General features: G+C 55.3%; 1 protein-coding gene across 1 annotated transcript in view; it reads right to left on the bottom strand.

Annotated features, from left to right (window-relative positions):
• Positions 1 to 995: 995 nt before the first annotated feature.
• The window catches only part of QTRT1 (queuine tRNA-ribosyltransferase catalytic subunit 1), a 21,035-nt gene continuing 2,461 nt past the window's right edge, over positions 996 to 19,569 (bottom strand). Inside the window, 6 exon segments of the mRNA XM_075577473.1 lie at positions 996 to 1,611; positions 2,560 to 2,644; positions 3,283 to 3,392; positions 5,040 to 5,115; positions 5,284 to 5,422; positions 19,354 to 19,520. Of these exon segments, the coding sequence (XP_075433588.1) occupies positions 1,459 to 1,611; positions 2,560 to 2,644; positions 3,283 to 3,392; positions 5,040 to 5,115; positions 5,284 to 5,422; positions 19,354 to 19,520 (730 nt within the window). The 3' untranslated portion in view covers positions 996 to 1,458.

Consider the following 19,569-nt stretch of genomic DNA (forward strand, 5'->3'; position numbering starts at 1 on the left):
TTCAGAGATAAAGGTAACATTTAGGAAAAGGAGTCCCTGCTCCGAGGAGCTTACAGTCTAATTGGTAGGTAGGGAGAACGTACAGGGACAGTAGGAGGGAATTCTGGTAAGTGTGTCTGCAGGGGGCCAGACTTTATGTATGAGGTGTATAGTATCAGCCACAGTGCTATTCATATGCTTCTTTAAGCAAGTGTGTCTTAAGGTGGGTCTTAAAGGTGGATAGAGAGGGTGCTAGTCGGGTACTGAGGGGAGGGGCGTTCCAGAGGTGTGGGGCAGTCAGTGAGAAAGGTTTAAGGTGGGAGAGGGCTTTAAATACAAAGGGGGTAGAAAGAAGGCATCCTTGAGCAGAACGCAAGAGTCGGGATGGTGCATAGCGGGAAATTAGGGCTGAGATGTAAGGAGGGGCAGAAGAGTGTAAAGCTTTAAAAGTGAGGAGGAGAATGGACTGTGAGATGCAGGATTTGATAGAAAGCCAGGAGAGGGATTTCAGCAGGGGAGACGTGGAGACATATATAGGAAAGGAATATATAGCGTATCCCATGTCTCCTCCTACTCCATATAACTGCTCCAAATTACTCCTCCAATTACCCCATATAACCCCTCCTATTGCCCCATGTAACGCCTCTTATTATTCCATATAACCCCTCCCTATAACTCCTCCTATTATTCCATATAACCCCTCCCTATAACTCCTCCTATTATTCCAAATAACCCCTCCCCATAACTCCTCCTATTACCCCATATAACCTCTCCCTATAACTCCTCCTATTATTCCATATAACCCCTCCCTATAACTCCTCCTATTACTCCATATAACCCCTCCCTATAACTCCTCCTATTATTCTATATAACCCCTCCCTATAACTCCTCCTATTACTCCATATAACTCCTCCTATTGCTCCACATAACCTCCCTCTTAAAAACAGAATACAAATGGCCCTGTACATTCTTTGAATTCTCCGGGTTACTCTCTAAAAAACAAAACAGAGCAGCAGTTATAAACCAAGCCTGTTTATTGTACAGTATTTAAAAAATCTAGAGTAAAGAGCGCAGACGCACACACACGCAGACACAAGCGCGCAGACGCACACCCACGCAGACACAAGCGCGCAGACGCACACACGCGCAGACACAAGCGCGCAGACGCACACCCACGCAGACGCACACTCACGCAGACGCACGCACACAGACACGCAGACGCACACACACGCAGACACAAGCGCGCAGACGTACACACACGCAGACACAAGCACACACACGCAGACACAAGCGCGCAGACGCACACACACACACAAGCGCGCAGACGTACACACACGCAGACGCGCACGCACGCACACAGACACGCGCGCACACGCACACAGAGACACACGCACATTGTATAAAAGAACATGTTGCCAGGTCCCTCTGGTGCTGGCGAGTAGGGTTGGCACAGTGTCACTGAGATGTCACAGTGCGGGGTCACAGCAGGGTGATGTTGACAGACTCCAGAGCATCGATCGCCCACTTGGGGTACTTGTCCCGGCTGCCATACATCGTCCTCATAAAGTCCTCAATAAACTGCGGGAAGCGGCACTGCAGGACGCTGTCCCTCACACAGCGCATCAGATTCAACTAGGAGAGGGTCACAGGGTCACAGGGTTACAGGGTCACAGGGTCACTCTGCGGTGGGAGGGGCAGACTCCATGTCCCATAGCTCCCTCCTGTCTGTGTCACTGTGTCACCCTGCAGTGGGAGGGACAGACTCCGTGTCCCATAGCTCCCTCCTGTCTGTGTCACTGTGTCACCCTGCGGGGGAGGGACAGACTCCATGTCCCATAGCTCCCTCCTGTCTGTGTCACTGTGTCACCCTGCGGTGGGAGGGACAGACTCCATGTCCCATAGCTCCCTCCTGTCTGTGTCATTGTGTCACCCTGCGGTGGGAGGGACAGACTCCATGTCCCATAGCTCCCTCCTGTCTGTGTCACCCTGCGGTGGGAGGGACAGACTCCATGTCCCATAGCTCCCTCCTGTCTGTGTCACTGTGTCACCCTGCGGTGGGAGGGACAGACTCCATGTCCCATAGCTCCCTCCTGTCTGTGTCACTGTGTCACCCTGCGGGGGGGAGGGACAGACTCCATGTCCCATAGCTCCCTCCTGTCTGTGTCACTGTGTCACCCTGCGGGGGGAGGGACAGACTCCATGTCCCATAGCTCCCTCCTGTCTGTGTCACTGTGTCACCCTGCGGGGGGAGGGACAGACTCCATGTCCCATAGCTCCCTCCTGTCTGTGTCACTGTGTCACCCTGCGGTGGGAGGGACAGACTCCATGTCCCATAGCTCCCTCCTGTCTGTGTCACTGTGTCACCCTGCGGGGGGAGGGACAGACTCCATGTCCCATAGCTCCCTCCTGTCTGTGTCACTGTGTCACCCTGCGGGGGGAGGGACAGACTCCATGTCCCATAGCTCCCTCCTGTCTGTGTCATTGTGTCACCCTGCAGTGGGAGGGACGGTAACACACACGTTGCATGGTAACCGTTACTTAACTGTTCTAGTAAGATATAGGGTATATGTGCCTAATTACCTGGTACGCGATATTATGGATAGTAATATGATGCAGTGCGGCCGTGTCACTTTTAAACAAGGCATGGAGGTAGGCGCGGGAATACCTGCATGAGATGAAAGACAGCAAAGGGTTAAAACAGTTACTCCCCCCCCTCCAGACACAGAATCGTCAAGTAACACAATAACACGTTAGAAGCCATAACTCCCTTCTCTGTGTCCCTGCGTCACCCTGCGGGGGGAGGGACAGACTCCATGTCCCATAGCTCCCTCCTTCCTGTGTCACTGTGTCACCCTGCGGGGGGAGGGACAGACTCCATGTCCCATAGCTCCCTCCTGCCTGTGTCACTGTGTCACCCTGCGGGGGGAGGGACAGACTCCGTGTCCCATAGCTCCCTCCTTCCTGTGTCACTGTGTCACCCTGCGGGGGGAGGGACAGACTCCATGTCCCATAGCTCCCTCCTGCCTGTGTCACTGTGTCACCCTGCGGGGGGAGGGACAGACTCCATGTCCCATAGCTCCCTCCTGCCTGTGTCACTGCGTCACCCTGCGGTGGGAGGGACAGACTCCATGTCCCATAGCTCTCTCCTGACTGTGTCACTGTGTCACCCTGCGGGGGGAGGGACGGTCACTGTGTCACCCTGCGGGGGGAGGGACAGACTACATGTCCCATAACTCCCTCCTGTCTGTGTCACTGTGTCACCCTGCGGTGGGAGGGACAGACTCCATGTCCCTTCTGTCTCACCTCTGACATGTAGGACAGGCGCAGTCCTTGTCTATAGGCTGGAAATCTTTAGCAAACTGCTTGTTCTTCAGCTGCAGAGACCCCCATGGAACCAACGCTGATCCAAACCTCTGAGGGGTGAAAACAGGGGAACAGACTACACCAAATTTGTATCTTAAGAGCAAAGTGTACTAATGGCAGTGACATGATTAAGGGGTCAGTCCCTCCTAGGAGCAAAGTGTACTAATGGCAGTGACATGATTAAGGGGTCAGTCCCTCCTAGGAGCAAAGTGTACTAATAGCAGTGACATGGTTAAGGGGTCAGTCCCTCCTAGGGGCAAAAGTGTACTAATGGCAGTGACATGTTTAAGGGGTCAGTCCCTCCTAGGGGCAAAGTGTACTAATGGCAGTGACATGTTTAAGGGGTCAGTCCCTCCTAGGGACAAAGTGTACTAATGGCAGTGACATGGTTAAGGGGTCAGTCCCTCCTAGAGGCAAAGTGTACTAATAGCAGTGACATGGTTAAGGGGTCAGTCCCTCCTAGGGACAAAGTGTACTAATAGCAATGACATGGTTAAGGGGTCAGTCTCTCCTAGGGACAAAGTGTAATAATGGCAGTGACATGATTAAGGGATCAGTCCCTCCTAGGGACAAAGTGTACTAATGGCAGTGACATGGTTAAGGGGTCAGTCCCTCCTAGAGGCAAAGTGTACTAATAGCAGTGACATGGTTAAGGGGTCAGTCCCTCCTAGGGACAAAGTGTACTAATAGCAATGACATGGTTAAGGGGTCAGTCTCTCCTAGGGACAAAGTGTAATAATGGCAGTGACATGATTAAGGGATCAGTCCCTCCTAGGGACGAAGTGTACTAATGGCAGTGACATGGTTAAGGGATCAGTCCCTCCTAGGGACGAAGTGTACTAATGGCAGTGACATGGTTAAGGGGTCAGTCCCTCCTAGGGGCAAAGTGTACTAATGGCAGTGACATGATTAAGGGGTCAGTCCCTCCTAGGAGCAAAGTGTACTAATGGCAGTGACATGATTAAGGGGTCAGTCCCTCCTAGGAGCAAAGTGTACTAATAGCAGTGACATGGTTAAGGGTTCAGTCCCTCCTAGGGGCAAAAGTGTACTAATGGCAGTGACATGTTTAAGGGGTCAGTCCCTCCTAGGGGCAAAGTGTACTAATGGCAGTGACATGTTTAAGGGGTCAGTCCCTCCTAGGGACAAAGTGTACTAATGGCAGTGACATGGTTAAGGGGTCAGTCCCCCCTAGAGGCAAAGTGTACTAATAGCAGTGACATGGTTAAGGGGTCAGTCCCTCCTAGGGACAAAGTGTACTAATAGCAATGACATGGTTAAGGGGTCAGTCTCTCCTAGGGACAAAGTGTAATAATGGCAGTGACATGATTAAGGGATCAGTCCCTCCTAGGGACGAAGTGTACTAATGGCAGTGACATGGTTAAGGGATCAGTCCCTCCTAGGGACGAAGTGTACTAATGGCAGTGACATGGTTAAGGGATCAGTCCCTCCTAGGGACAAAGTGTACTAATGGCAGTGACATGGTTAAGGGATCAGTCCCTCCTAGGGACAAAGTGTACTAATGGTAGTGACGTGATTAAGGGGTCAGTCCCTCCTAGGGACTAAGTGTACTAATGGCAGTGACATGGTTAAGGGATCAGTCCCTCCTAGGGACAAAGTGTACTAATGGTAGTGACGTGATTAAGGGGTCAGTCCCTCCTAGGGACGAAGTGTACTAATGGCAGTGACATGGGACTTACAGCCGTCCTTGTTGGGAATACGCAGTCAAACATGTCACAACCCAGAGCGACGCACACCACAAGGTCTGTTGCGTATCTACAAGGGAAAGAGTGAGAGAGAGAGGGTGGGTGGGGTGAGGAAGAATCACACTGCAATACGCCGGGGCCAGACCCCCATTGCATTGCGTCTTACGCCTGCATCGTCAGTCTACTGAGGCCCTACTGCCCTCATCCCAAATCCCGCAGGCGGCAGCGCCCTCCTCACCCTACACCCATGAGATAGCGAGGTTTCTCCCGGGGCAGGTGGTCTGTGCTCAGGGTCACCATCCTCCAGAAGTGGTCCTTCTCCTCTCCCCCGCTCAGGCCTCCGATGGCAAAGCCGGGCACATCCCGTTTGGTCATCTCTAGAACAGTAAAAAACCCAAAATAGTATTATTTTGCCCATGTGTTGGTGAAGTGTTCCAGCAGCAGATATACTGAACATAAACAAAATGTGCACCAGCAAAATTACCTTTATTATCGCCTCTCACTGTGTGCCTGTAATCCTCTCTGTGTTCTCATAAACAAATATCAACACATTTCTTATTCTTTGTTTGGAATTTTAATAAAGATAAATGTTAAAAAAAAAAAAAAAAAAAGGACTTGCTGTTGATGCTTTGATGAAGTGTCCTGTAAGTTTTGCAAATCTTGTTCAGCTGGTCTTAGCTGATTGGAAGGTGGCTCTTCCTATCTAGTTGAAGCTCACCCCCTCCCACATTCAAATGGTTAAAAGCTCACTCCATTGCATCTCCCACTCTCAGGGGAACTTGCTTGCTTGCAGTATGATTGTGACAAATCTAATACAGAGTGCTTTTCCTGGTAATGTACAGGTTAATAAAAGCTTCAATCAGACTTAGAACTATGCAACTAATTTTGACAGATGTATTATAAATCATTCTTTCTGGTAATGCACAGGCTATTAACAATTTATTTTAGTGTTAGGGACACTTGAGATGTGGTCTGCCGTGTAGTGGCTCAGGGGCTTACAACACTTTGGCCAAAATGTTAAACTAAAAGACCATTTTATTTAATAGATATCTATACATATATATTTAGGCACTGTACCGTGTATAGGTTTCACTGGATGTGCAATGAGCTCTGTGTTTCATGTTCTGTCTCTGGTTTTAAATATATAACGCCATGCTCAGTAGCACTCCTCTGTGACACCTATATGCTTATATATATGTTGTGGTTATTTTGGGGGTTCAATATGAGCTTGCAGGTGTCCTGTATGTGATGCTTTGATAAAGTCACTTATGGTACAGAAAGGGACACCGTGACGTCCAACATTTGGGATGATTTAACATAGTTATATTATTGAGATGTATCACAATACAGTCTGGCACCTTCCAGATTTGAGTGTCGATTGCATGAAGGTTTTTTTGCTGATCTTCACCTACGTCATTAGTTGCGGCTTTCTATTGGACGGCCATTGAAATCCACTTTAAAACCCAGGAAGTAATACTTCACTGATAAGTATTTTGGGAGCCGGGGGATTAGCGGATGTTGGTTACGATACATTGATGATGTTTTTCCAATTTGGGAAAGCTTCGATTTATTTCTTCCCCCCCCCCCCCTTTGTCAATTCCAAATAAACAGTGATATCCCATTCTGAGCCAATATGAGCTTCACTGAAGTTGTGTTTTTGGCTGTGACATAGGTGATCACCACCCATGGCGGCATGCAAGGATATCGATTTACGAGATTTACTTAAGGATGGCCTATTGGATAAATATGCCCCTGAGAGACTTGGATTTTCTTCTAAGAATGTGTGCTACAGACGAATGAATTAAAAGGAATATCCAAGAGTTTCCGTTTCTAACCTGCCACACCGGTTTACACCGTCTCTTCTATGTACCAATTCCTATTAATGCCTTAATTCTCCCTTTGTTGATATGGATCTGGTTTTCTGCAATCCTACGTACACACGTAGGGATAGATGGCACCTCCATGACAAGAAGCTACATAAACATCCTTGTGCCCATCCATGGCCCTGCTCTGTATGTACCATGCCATGACTCGTCCACTGGCGTCCACATCAAGTCCCTTTGTGGCTTGGACTCGCTGTCCCTGGTCATTTCATACCAGTTGCTTAAGCATCCAACTCACTTGTAATTTAAGTTAATGTATATGGTGCATAATCAAATGCTTGTAAAATACATGGTTACTATACCAAATTAAAGGACAATAAGCTGATGGCCCTTCAGCTCCTAAACCTTTTCTGATCCGGCCCCTTTGGTATAACTAAAGAGCACTGTGCTATACCCTTGTTTTTTTAGTTACTTGGCGGATGTCCTTTTACAAAGTGACTATTCATGCAGAGGTCGCAACGCTTAGGGGCCCTGGTGCCGCACCGATTAATGCTGCCGGGCGGTCCCATTCATCAGCATGGATCTTCACCGCGGCAGACACCGTAACATCAGAAGCTTCTACTGTGCTGGCGCCATGGATGAAAAATCAAAAGTCTTACTCCATCTGTAGGACAATCGGACACCTCTCCACTTCTTACTTTGCATCGGAACGAGACATTGCGTTTACTGCTCATGTCCATAGCCGGTCATTGCCTTACAATCCCTGTTTCTTGTGTGCTACTTCACAGCAGCAGTCCCTGTAGAAAGGGGGTCATGTGATTCGGGAATCCATTTTGTCTATGTTGTATAAAACCTTTGGTAATCATACTGGAATTAGGGTTTTGGCGTTGGGCTGAAATTCTACATAGCAGAAGCTCACGAGTCTACAACGTGAGACCATTCGATCAGTATGACAAGAGCATCTTTAGCAAGTAGGAATATTTGTAGGATAATAAAGATGTATTTTTTTTAGATACGATTAGTAATTAAGCAGTCTGGAATAAGGGAGGTTTGTGAGAACAGAGATTGATAGTATGAGTAGACATCTCACAAGGATGTCTGGAGATAAAAATACACCTCAACCCCCTTATAACGCTGTGCTTGGGGTCCAGAGAATCACATCGCGCTATAAGCGGATCGCGTTAGAAATAATGTACAATTGTATGCATTGTACAACAAAGTATTTAAGACACCAATAATCGTGCTGTAAAGTATTCATAAATACGAAAATTGGGAGCCACGCTCACATCGCGTTATAAGCGATCCGCGCTGTAACGGATCGCGCTATAACGGGGTTGAGGTGTATAGGGAAACATTGTTCGACCGTGAAATCTCTACAAGACAACTGGTAAAGACTAAAACATGTTTTCTAACGTCTATTAATTAATAGCGATGTATAATCTGGTAGATCGTGAGAAAAAAAAGGAGCAACTGCCAAGTATATCTGGTTAGAAGGAAAAGGGTACAAAGGTTTCGCTTAGGCACGTGGAGAACAGAACTGTGACATACCATTAGGATGGTACGGTCAGTACTCTGACCCTGTAATATGCGTTCTGTCTGAAGAATAAACAAATGATTGGAACAGAGATATGTGCCTCAATCTAGAACGATCTAAAGGACCATTGTGCCGGTAAGGGGTAACCAGGCTATACAATAAATGTTAAGCCCTCTGGTTACCCCTGGAACCGTGGGGTCCCTGGCAGCTACATAAGCCAGGGATAATACACGTGGAAAATAAAGTGACCCCTGCTTTTTTCTGTTTTCATGTTCCCTCGGCCCTAGAACAGTGAGATTTTTTTGTGTGTCAGTTTTAGGTGGGGTATTTGGGTGGAAATGCAATTATTTTGTTTGCAGGAGTTCGGGGGGCCAGCGTTACCGGTAGTCGTTTAATTCTCCCCGCTGAGCAGGCGTGATTTGCCGGTACGCGAGGCGAATTACACAGGGGCTACCCAGTGTTCCTGGATTTCGAGCCCAAATATCCCCAATCCATTTCCCGTATTAGTATAATGTTCCCCAAAGTATACCGTTTATTAAAGTGTACTTTATAATGTTTTTTACGATTATTATAAGGCTCTATGCAGTCCGCCAGGGCATCTGATTAAGGTGCCAGCAAGTCTGCCTAGAGTCCGTAGTTCAAAGAGGAGACGGGATGTTGAGAGGTGTCGGGGTGTTAAGTGGACAGAGCAGGGGGCAGTACGGAGTCCGGAGAACAGAGACCCCCTGCAGGGAGGACTCTCTGGCCTGCCAGACTTATTGGAGCCTGCCCCGTAGGTGGCAATGGGTTGACTGGGGGAAGCGGCAGAATGTCAGCGCGTTTCCCATTGGTCGATTCATATGTCCCGCCCACGGGCATGCCGAGTCGGCTCGGCACGCCCCCTCCTCTGACGTCAGCCAAGAGACGGACCCCGGTTTCTATTGGCTGGCGGGGAGGAATTCCCACACTCTGATTGGTCGCTCCTCCTTCCTCCATGTTGAACATAGCTCTACGGTGGGTATGTAAGGAGAAGCCCCAGTCAGAGAACCAGATGATTATTTGAAGCTCGGAAAGTCTGCCCTGCAGAGACTAAGGCCTCGGCCAAGCTCCCCGCTGGCGTGCTGAGGCGCGCTGAGGCTCAGGGAAAGCGGGTGCTTTCCCTGGCCTTTGACAGCGCGCCGTCAGGGGGTGTGCCAGTGACGTCACGGAGCTGGTTCGCCCTCATTGGGCGAACCGCTCACGTGACCGGCCCTGCGCTCCGGCAAGCGCTTGAATTTAAAAATTACCCAAGACCTGCGCTTCCGCGCGCTTGCGTAGGCGAGCCCCTACTAACGCCGCTCTCATTGCGACTGTAGGGGCTCACAGGTAAGTGCAAGCGCGCCTCAGCACGTAAGCGCTGACCATGGCCGAGGCCTAAATCAGACGCGAGGACCGAGTTCCCCTCCGAGAACATAGCGGTAGCGGTCAGGGGGTTCCTGCCGAAAATAGTTCCAGGAGTATTTGAACTAGGTCCCGGTCAGGAGTTTCCGAGGAATCTCGGGACCTGGACGTCCGGAACAAGGTTCCGATCAGGGACAGCCCTGGCAAGCGGGCGACCCAGCACCTAGGAAAGGGCTAGATCTCAACCCCCAGGCCCCAGTAAGTGCGCATATTTCTGTATTTTGTTGTATTTCCGAGGTTGTAGCCACATAAACCCCGTTTAATTTCACTGCCTCGTTTTGCCTATTGACTGATCCCAGAAATCTAAAATGTGTTGAGACCTGGTCTACCGTGACACCCACTCTCAATCCCCCCCCCCCCCTTTTTGTACCAGGATTGGAACAAAAAGGGTGGGGGGGGGATGTAGTTCTGCTGCTGTAATTTAACATCATCATTGCCAAATGAGAAGAGAGAGAGAGAAGAAAGGGTGTTTGCTGCCGCACAGTACTAAATCGTGGTTGCAGAAGAACTTGCCCTCTGTTACACTACTATTTCTGAAGGGTGGTTTTTTTTTTGCCCCATCTCAAAATGTTTCGGAGGGACGAGTGGCAGGTTAAACAGGAGAACGATAGAGCCCGAGCCGGGAAGCAAACTGAATATGAATATATTTTGGTTACACCCGACAGAGCAAACGCAGAATTTAAAAAAACAACCAATTAGTGTCTAATAGAATCAACTCCATATATACAGAACAGGTTATAATTCCCCTCCTCAATCCCAGGTGAGATTTAGGAGCAGGGAAATGCTGCGGGTATCAGTTAGGTGATGGACCAAGAGATACATACCCATAACTGCACCGTAGTTAAGTGGATAGAAACAAGGATTTGGGGTGCACTCGTAAGGAAACTCACCATGTCGTGGAACAGAAATACCCATTTCTGCCTTCTCTGTTTCACCCCCCCCCCCCCCCCCCCTTTCCTTGGCAGTTCTGCCTGCTAGCTGTATTTGGATGTTACTTTCCTTGCAGTTTCACTCCCAGTGCAGATGGAATGGATACATTATGTTGCCTTTTTTTCCCTTCCAGTCTGTCACTTCCCCTGGTTGCCCTGGCAACGTCTCCAGTCCTCCAAGTTAATGGGCTTTCCCATTCCCCCCCTGTCCCTGCTGACAGTTAGTATGGCCTGACCCCTATCCCTGTGTCACAAGCAGTACCCACTGTCTTTTACTTCCTGACATTGGCAGAGTGAGTACATTCATGTTACACCCCTATGGCAAGGCCAATTCTTTTCACCTGCCCTTACTACAAGGCACCCACAGAGATACACCTTTCCAACACAAACATCTCATCCACAAGTGCCTGTTTTTATTGCTGCCTTCCTAAATAAAGTGAAGAAAATATACAGGACTTGTTGTGCTTTGGAAAGAGGGCTGAGTTGAAGCTAGCTGGGTTCATTCATACCCCAGACATGACTCTGGATCCAGAATACACTATATGGGTCCCCGATAATACAAAATAGTGCATACAATTTTGAGAAGTACAAACCCAAGGGATGTATTGTACATTTAGGATTTGGGAAAGAAGGGATTGAGACCAAACTGTTGTATTTGTAATACATCCTATTAATATTGCTATTTGTAGTCGCGCTACTAAAGTTTATCATTCTATTATTACTCATGTTGCTAATGTTTTCATTTATCGGTATTGCTGAAACTCTAATTTCTCAAAATCACACGTCCCAGAAAAATGTTCTGCTAAGAAAAACTGCCTTAGGATTTGTAAATAGATTTCAGTGATTCAGAATCCATTTTGTCTGTCAGGATCCATTTTGTCTGTCAGAATCCATTTTGTCTGTCAGAATCCATTTTGTCTGTCAGAATCCATTTTGTCTGTCAGAATCCATTTTGTCTGTCAGAATCCATTTTGTCTGTCAGAATCCATTTTGTCTGTCAGAATCCATTTTGTCTGTCAGAATCCATTTTGTCTGTCAGGATCCATTTTGTCTGTCAGGATCCATTTTGTCTGTCAGAATCCATTTTGTCTGTCAGAATCCATTTTTGTAAGGAAATGGTGACATCTGTTGACTTGTAGACGGGTGAGAACAAGTGAATTGTTTATGGAACACCGGATGGTACAAAACAGACACACCCATCCAAGGTCCAGATAAGAATATAGGCTTTGCGCCAAGACGTTTGTAAGATAACCGATGAAGTACAAGAGGTTGTTCTGCCAATATTGTTTATTATTGCTTCCTAGTAACAAGCCGTGCAGAGCTCAACTGGTAGCTAGGCAACGGAATGGGACATTTTGTCGTTGATCGAGCCACCTGTGCTGAAGCAGGGATATCCCCAATACCTGTCCTGTTGGTGACCCTGGGAGGACCGGAGTTTGGGCCCCCTCCCTGTTGCAGAAGAAGCTTATTTTGCCTCAAATAAACATACGAACGGCTTAGACACCGGCCTTCGGATATTTCCTTTGGAACTACTAAGAATCTCCCAGGAGGAAAAAAAAAACGAGTACTTGTTAAAATTGACACGCTGAAAATTTCCCGACTGCGTTTCGGACTGCGGGGTGCACACCTCTAGGTGGTGACGCCCCGGCACGGAAACATGGTATACAATAACCGGCTCCGTGACGTCACAGGCACGCCCCTAGTCACGCCCACGGACGGCGCGCGCACCATGGCCAGGGAAAGCACCCGCTTTCCCTCAGCCTCCGCGCGCCTCTGCACGGGAGAAGGCACCGTGTCCGCAGCCTTAGAGAGAGAGGAACAGCTGTTCCAATGTCAAGTGCTCTAGACTCTCTGTCAAAGATCACGCATGCGCGAAACGCGTCAGAGGTTTCTCTGCTGTTTTTGTTAGCATGTTGCGGATGATCCAATAAATTGTGTTTAATTGTGAGCGTTCCAGCCGCCATCGTTTTTCGAGGCAGTGCACCGCCTATTCCTTCCCCCATGGGATATCACTTCCTGTAGCGTATCCAGCACCGGAAACAGCCGTTTCTACACTTCTTATTGCGTCCCCCATATCCATTTAACTTAATAGGGGGGGCAGCCCGTAATTTAGAAGGTGTCGTCCAATCTAGTAGAAGCTGCTGCTCCGGCCTTAAAGAGGCAAATCCAAAGCAGCACTTTAATATAGGCGATCAATCCTGCTTCCCCGGGGTGCACGAAATGGCCGCCTTTCAGTTGCAAATCAATCCTTCAGTCAGTGTAACTCGGCAGCTACAATGTATTCTTGTATTACTACGGTAACATTATCCTATTGTTGCAGTTTGCAGCTCACACTGCTGGGAACACTGGCAACCAATGATCACAAACAAGAAAGTGGTGCAAAGAGCTAGCACTGCTGGGGATATGTGCTAAAAACTGGCTCTAGAATTCAGAGGATGTTCATTATATTAAAACTCATTAAAAGTTGCCATACAAGCCGGCAATGTTAAGTTTTGTTTATATAGCATTGAAGCAGGGGGGGGGGGGGTCTTCGGAGCTGAACCCTGTTCATTTCAGCTCCGGTGACCCCCTGCTTCCGGAGATAGTTACCTCCGAATTAGGCGCCGGTAACTGCTCGCCTCGGCTGCCACAGATCACGTGATGGGCGCCGTTCAAAGATCTCGCACCCTCCGGACCAATAGGGAGCCGGGACGTTATCGATGCAGGCTTCCTATTGGCCAGAGGGAGATTTTAAACTTTAAAACCCCGGCTTGCTCAGCCGGAGCGGCTTCGGAGGTCAAATTTCTCGGGAAGCAGGGGTTCCCCGGGGGATTAAATTAATGGGAATCGTACAGGAACAGTAACCCCCGCTCTGCTGTATAGGGGGGAGGTGCACCTCTGGGTTAAATATTAGTACAGCTCAACCAAGTTATAGCGCGATCCGTTACAACGCGGATCCGCTTATAGCGCAATGTGAGCGTGGCTCCCAGTTTTCTTATTTACGAATACTTTACAACACGATTATTGGCGTCTTAAATACTTTATTGTACAATGCGTACAATTGTACATTATTTCTAACGCGATCCGCTTATAACGCGATGTGATTCTTTGGACCCCAAGCACAGTGTTATAAGGGGGTTGAGGTGTAGATACTGAAACCAGAAAAAGTAAACACAGTTGTGGGCAACCACCCTCCCCTGCTGGGTGAATTGATGATCATGCAGGGCTTACATCTTTGACCGCAAGGGTCCTTCAAAATGTCACATGGTGTCAGGCCTACCTCTCCGGGCGTGTCACCCAGCAGCTCACAAACTGGACTGGACAGCAAGACCATCGGCATTCGTAAGTTTGTCAACTGCCAATCAACAGGCGCCATCTATACGGCAGCGTGCGTTTGCCGGAAGTAGTATGTAGGGAAGATCAGGTGCCAAGTCAAGCAACATATCTTGGATGCAAAAAGTGCCCTTGAAACTCCCATGCGAGACATGTCCATCAGTGTCACAATGGAACCTGAGCGAGCCGCCACGCAACCCTCCTCCCCGCCCCCGCAGCAGACAGCCGCCGCCACGCAACCCTCCTCCCCGCCCCCGCAGCAGACAGCCGCCGCCACGCAACCCTCCTCCCCGCCCCCGCAGCAGACAGCCGCCGCCACGCAACCCTCCTCCCCGCCCCCGCAGCAGACAGCCGCCGCTACGCAACCCTCCTCCCCGCCCCCGCAGCAGACAGCCGCCACCACGCAGCCCTCCTCCCCGGCCCCCGCAGCAGACAGCCGCCGCCACGCAACCCTCCTCCCCGCCCCCGCAGCAGACAGCCGCCGCCACGCAACCCTCCTCCCCGCCCCCGCAGCAGACAGCCGCCGCCACGCAACCCTCCTCCCCGCCCCCGCAGCAGACAGCCGCCGCCACGCAACCCTCCTCCCCGCCCCCGCAGCAGACAGCCGCCGCCACGCAACCCTCCTCCCCGCCCCCGCAGCAGACAGCCGCCGCCACGCAACCCTCCTCCCCGCCCCCGCAGCAGACAGCCGCCGCCACGCAACCCTCCTCCCCGCCCCCGCAGCAGACAGCCGCCGCCACGCAACCCTCCTCCCCGCCCCCGCAGCAGACAGCCGCCGCCACGCAACCCTCCTCCCCGCCCCCGCAGCAGACAGCCGCCGCCACGCAACCCTCCTCCCCGCCCCCGCAGCAGACAGCCGCTGCCACGCAACCCTCCTCCCCGCCCCCGCAGCAGACAGCCGCCGCCACGCAACCCTCCTCCCCGCCCCCGCAGCAGACAGCCGCCGCCACGCAACCCTCCTCCCCGCCCCCGCAGCAGACAGCCGCCGCCACGCAACCCTCCTCCCCGCCCCGCAGCAGACAGCCGCCGCCACGCAACCCTCCTCCCCGCCCCCGCAGCAGACAGCCGCCGCCACGCAACCCTCCTCCCCGCCCCCGCAGCAGACAGCCGCCGCCACGCAACCCTCCTCCCCGCCCCCGCAGCAGACAGCCGCCACGCAACCCTCCTCCCCGCCCCCGCAGCAGACAGCCGCCGCCACGCAACCCTCCTCCCCGCCCCCGCAGCAGACAGCCGCCACCACGCAGCCCTCCTCCCCGCCCCCGCAGCAGACAGCCGCCGCCCACGCAACCCTCCTCCCCGCCCCCGCAGCAGACAGCCGCCACCACGCAGCCCTCCTCCCCGCCCCCGCAGCAGACAGCCGCCGCCACGCAACCCTCCTCCCCGCCCCCGCAGCAGACAGCCGCCGCCACGCAACCCTCCTCCCCGCCCCCGCAGCAGACAGCCGCCACCACGCAGCCCTCCTCCCCGCCCCCGCAGCAGACAGCCGCCGCTACGCAACCCTCCTCCCCGCCCCCGCAGCAGACAGCCGCCGCCACGCAACCCTCCTCCCCGCCCCCGCAGCAGACAGCCGCCGCCACGCAACCCTCCCCGCCCCCGCAGCAGACAGCCGCCGCCACGCAACCCTCCTCCCCGCCCCCCGCAGCAGACAGCCGCCGCCACGCAACCCTCCTCCCCGCCCCCGCAGCAGACAGCCGCCGCCACGCAGGCCCTCCTCCCCGCCCCCGCAGCAGACAGCCGCCGCCACGCAACCCTCCCCGCCCCCGCAGCAGACAGCCGCCGCCACGCAACCCTCCTCCCCGCCCCCGCAGCAGACAGCCGCCGCCACGCAACCCTCCTCCCCGCCCCCGCAGCAGACAGCCGCCGCCACGCAGCCCTCCTCCCCCGCCCCCGCAGCAGACAGCCGCCATCCACGCAGCCCTCCTCCCCCGCCCCCGCAGCAGACAGCCGCCGCCACGCAACCCTCCTCCCCGCCCCCGCAGCAGACAGCCGCCGCCACGCAACCCTCCTCCCGCCCCCGCAGCAGACAGCCGCCACCACGCAGCCCTCCTCCCCGCCCCCGCAGCAGACAGCCGCCGCCACGCAACCCTCCTCCCCGCCCCCGCAGCAGACAGCCGCCGCCACGCAACCCTCCTCCCCGCCCCCGCAGCAGACAGCCGCCGCCACGCAACCCTCCTCCCCGCCCCCGCAGCAGACAGCCGCCACCACGCAACCCTCCTCCCCGCCCCCGCAGCAGACAGCCGCCGCCACGCAACCCTCCTCCCCGCCCCCCGCAGCAGACAGCCGCCGCCACGCAACCCTCCTCCCCGCCCCCGCAGCAGACAGCCGCCGCCACGCAACCCTCCTCCCCGCCCCCGCAGCAGACAGCCGCCGCCACGCAACCCTCCTCCCCGCCCCCGCAGCAGACAGCCGCCGCCACGCAACCCTCCTCCCCGCCCCCGCAGCAGACAGCCGCCGCCACGCAACCCTCCTCCCCGCCCCCGCAGCAGACAGCCGCCGCCACGCAACCCTCCTCCCCGCCCCCGCAGCAGACAGCCGCCGCCACGCAACCCTCCTCCCCGCCCCCGCAGCAGACAGCCGCCGCCACGCAGCCCTCCTCCCCGCCCCCGCAGCAGACAGCCGCCGCTACGCAACCCTCCTCCCCGCCCCCGCAGCAGACAGCCGCCGCCACGCAACCCTCCTCCCCGCCCCCGCAGCAGACAGCCGCCGCCACGCAACCCTCCTCCCCGCCCCCGCAGCAGACAGCCGCCGCCACGCAACCCTCCTCCCCGCCCCCGCAGCAGACAGCCGCCGCTACGCAACCCTCCTCCCCGCCCCCGCAGCAGACAGCCGCCGCCACGCAACCCTCCTCCCCGCCCCCGCAGCAGACAGCCGCCGCCACGCAACCCTCCTCCCCGCCCCCGCAGCAGACAGCCGCCGCCACGCAACCCTCCTCCCCGCCCCCCGCAGCAGACAGCCGCCGCCACGCAACCCTCCTCCCCGCCCCCGCAGCAGACAGCCGCCGCCACGCAACCCTCCTCCCCGCCCCCGCAGCAGACAGCCGCCGCCACGCAACCCTCCTCCCCGCCCCCGCAGCAGACAGCCGCCACCACGCAGCCCTCCTCCCCGCCCCCGCAGCAGACAGCCGCCGCCACGCAACCCTCCTCCCCCGCCCCCGCAGCAGACAGCCGCCGCCACGCAACCCTCCTCCCCGCCCCCGCAGCAGACAGCCGCCGCCACGCAACCCTCCTCCCCGCCCCCGCAGCAGACAGCCGCCGCCACGCAACCCTCCTCCCCGCCCCCGCAGCAGACAGCCGCCACCACGCAACCCTCCTCCCCGCCCCCGCAGCAGACAGCCGCCGCCACGCAACCCTCCTCCCCGCCCCCCGCAGCAGACAGCCGCCACCACGCAACCCTCCTCCCCGCCCCCGCAGCAGACAGCCGCCGCCACGCAACCCTCCTCCCCGCCCCCGCAGCAGACAGCCGCCGCCACGCAACCCTCCTCCCCCGCCCCCGCAGCAGACAGCCGCCGCCACGCAACCCTCCTCCCCGCCCCCGCAGCAGACAGCCGCCGCTACGCAACCCTCCTCCCCGCCCCCGCAGCAGACAGCCGCCGCCACGCAACCCTCCTCCCCGCCCCCGCAGCAGACAGCCGCCGCTACGCAACCCTCCTCCCCGCCCCCCGCAGCAGACAGCCGCCGCAACGCAACCCTCCTCCCCGCCCCCGCAGCAGACAGCCGCCGCCACGCAACCCTCCTCCCCGCCCCCGCAGCAGACAGCCGCCGCCACGCAACCCTCCTCCCCGCCCCCGCAGCAGACAGCCGCCACCACGCAACCCTCCTCCCCGCCCCCGCAGCAGACAGCCGCCACCACGCAACCCTCCTCCCCGCCCCAGACAGCCGCCGCCGCACAACCCTCCCACCCGCCCCCGCAGCAGACAGCCGCCGCCACGCAGCCCTCCTCCCCGCCCCCGCAGCAGACAGCCGCCGCAACGCAACCCTCCTCCCCGCCCCCGCAGCAGACAGCCGCCGCAACGCAACCCTCCTCCCCGCCCCCGCAGCAGACAGCCGCCGCCACGCAGCCCTCCTCCCCGCCCCCGCAGCAGACAGCCGCCGCTACGCAACCCTCCTCCCCGCCCCCCGCAGCAGACAGCCGCCGCAACGCAACCCTCCTCCCCGCCCCCGCAGCAGACAGCCGCCGCCACGCAACCCTCCTCCCCGCCCCAGACAGCCGCCGCCGCACAACCCTCCACCCGCCCCCGCAGCAGACAGCCGCCGCGCAACCCTTCCGCCCGCCCCGCAGCAAACCGCCCCCGGTAAGCAACCCCCCCGGCCGCACCCGCAGTGAGCCGCCGTCGCCGAGACGCCCCCCACTGACCCGCCGCCGAACAACCCTCCCGCCCCGCACCCCCAGTGACCCACCCCCCGCCGAGCAACGCTCCCACCCGCCCCAACAGTGAGCCGCCGAGCAACCCTCCCGCCCGCCGGGGGAGAGAGTGAGGGGTGCTCCATGGGACTCAGGGGGGAATAGATTCATGTGAATGGGGGAGAAAGAGAGAGGGGGTGAGAGAGGGGAATGGGGAGAAAGACAGAGACGGGGGGGATAGAGACAGAGAGGGGGGGATAGAGACAGAGAGGGGGGGGATAGAGACAGAGAGGGGGGGAGCGGAGAGAGAGGGGGGGAGCGGAGAGAGAGGGGGGAGCGGAGAGAGAGGGGGGGGAGCGGAGAGAGAGGGGGGGGAGCGGAGAGAGAGGATATGGAGCGGAGAGAGAGTGTGGAGCGGAGAAAGAAGGGGTGGAGCGGAGAGAGAGGGGGGGAGCAGAGAGAGAGGGGGGGGAGCAGAGAGAGAAGGGGGGAGCAGGAAAATTAATATTTATTTGGGTTTGCACCGTACAAATTCTGCCCTCTCTCTCACCAACTGCATTGGACTTACTCGCTTCCTATACTCTATTGATGATAGCCCCTTACTAAAAGGAGGGGATGTGACTTTGTAAATGGTTGCTATAGAAACAAAAAATGCTTGTTACATTACAATACATTAAAAATGTAATTCAGAGTTGTTAAAAAAATGCAACAAGTATTTTGTCATAGTACAGAACTTATTCATTTAAAAATCGCACACGTGTAGGATATTGCTTAGATTGAGCCTTTAAACGACCTTTACTATGATCGCAACGAGCGCTTGGTTAGTTGTATTCCCTTTGAATGGGAATACGTGTGGTTATTCTGTACAGAGATGTGGTTGCAGTGCGCTATGGCATGTGTTGGTGCAATACAGAGCAGGGATGAGGATATACAGAAAGGGACAGACGAACCTCGCAGACATTTCTGCCGCAGCTCCGCGTCCAGACCCCCCTGTATGATGGCGAACAGGTTCTGCCGGGCAGGGTTACTGTTGGCGGCGAGACAGCGATCTAACCAGCGGACAGACCTGTGTGGAGACAGGAGTGTGAGGGGGGAGGGGAGAGAACGCAGGGAGAGGGCGAGCGTACGTGGGGGGGGAGGGGGGAGAGGGCGAACGTACACGGGGG

The sequence above is a fragment of the Ascaphus truei genome, chromosome 20 (assembly GCF_040206685.1).
Source record: "Ascaphus truei isolate aAscTru1 chromosome 20, aAscTru1.hap1, whole genome shotgun sequence".
NCBI classification, from domain to species: domain Eukaryota; kingdom Metazoa; phylum Chordata; class Amphibia; order Anura; family Ascaphidae; genus Ascaphus; species Ascaphus truei.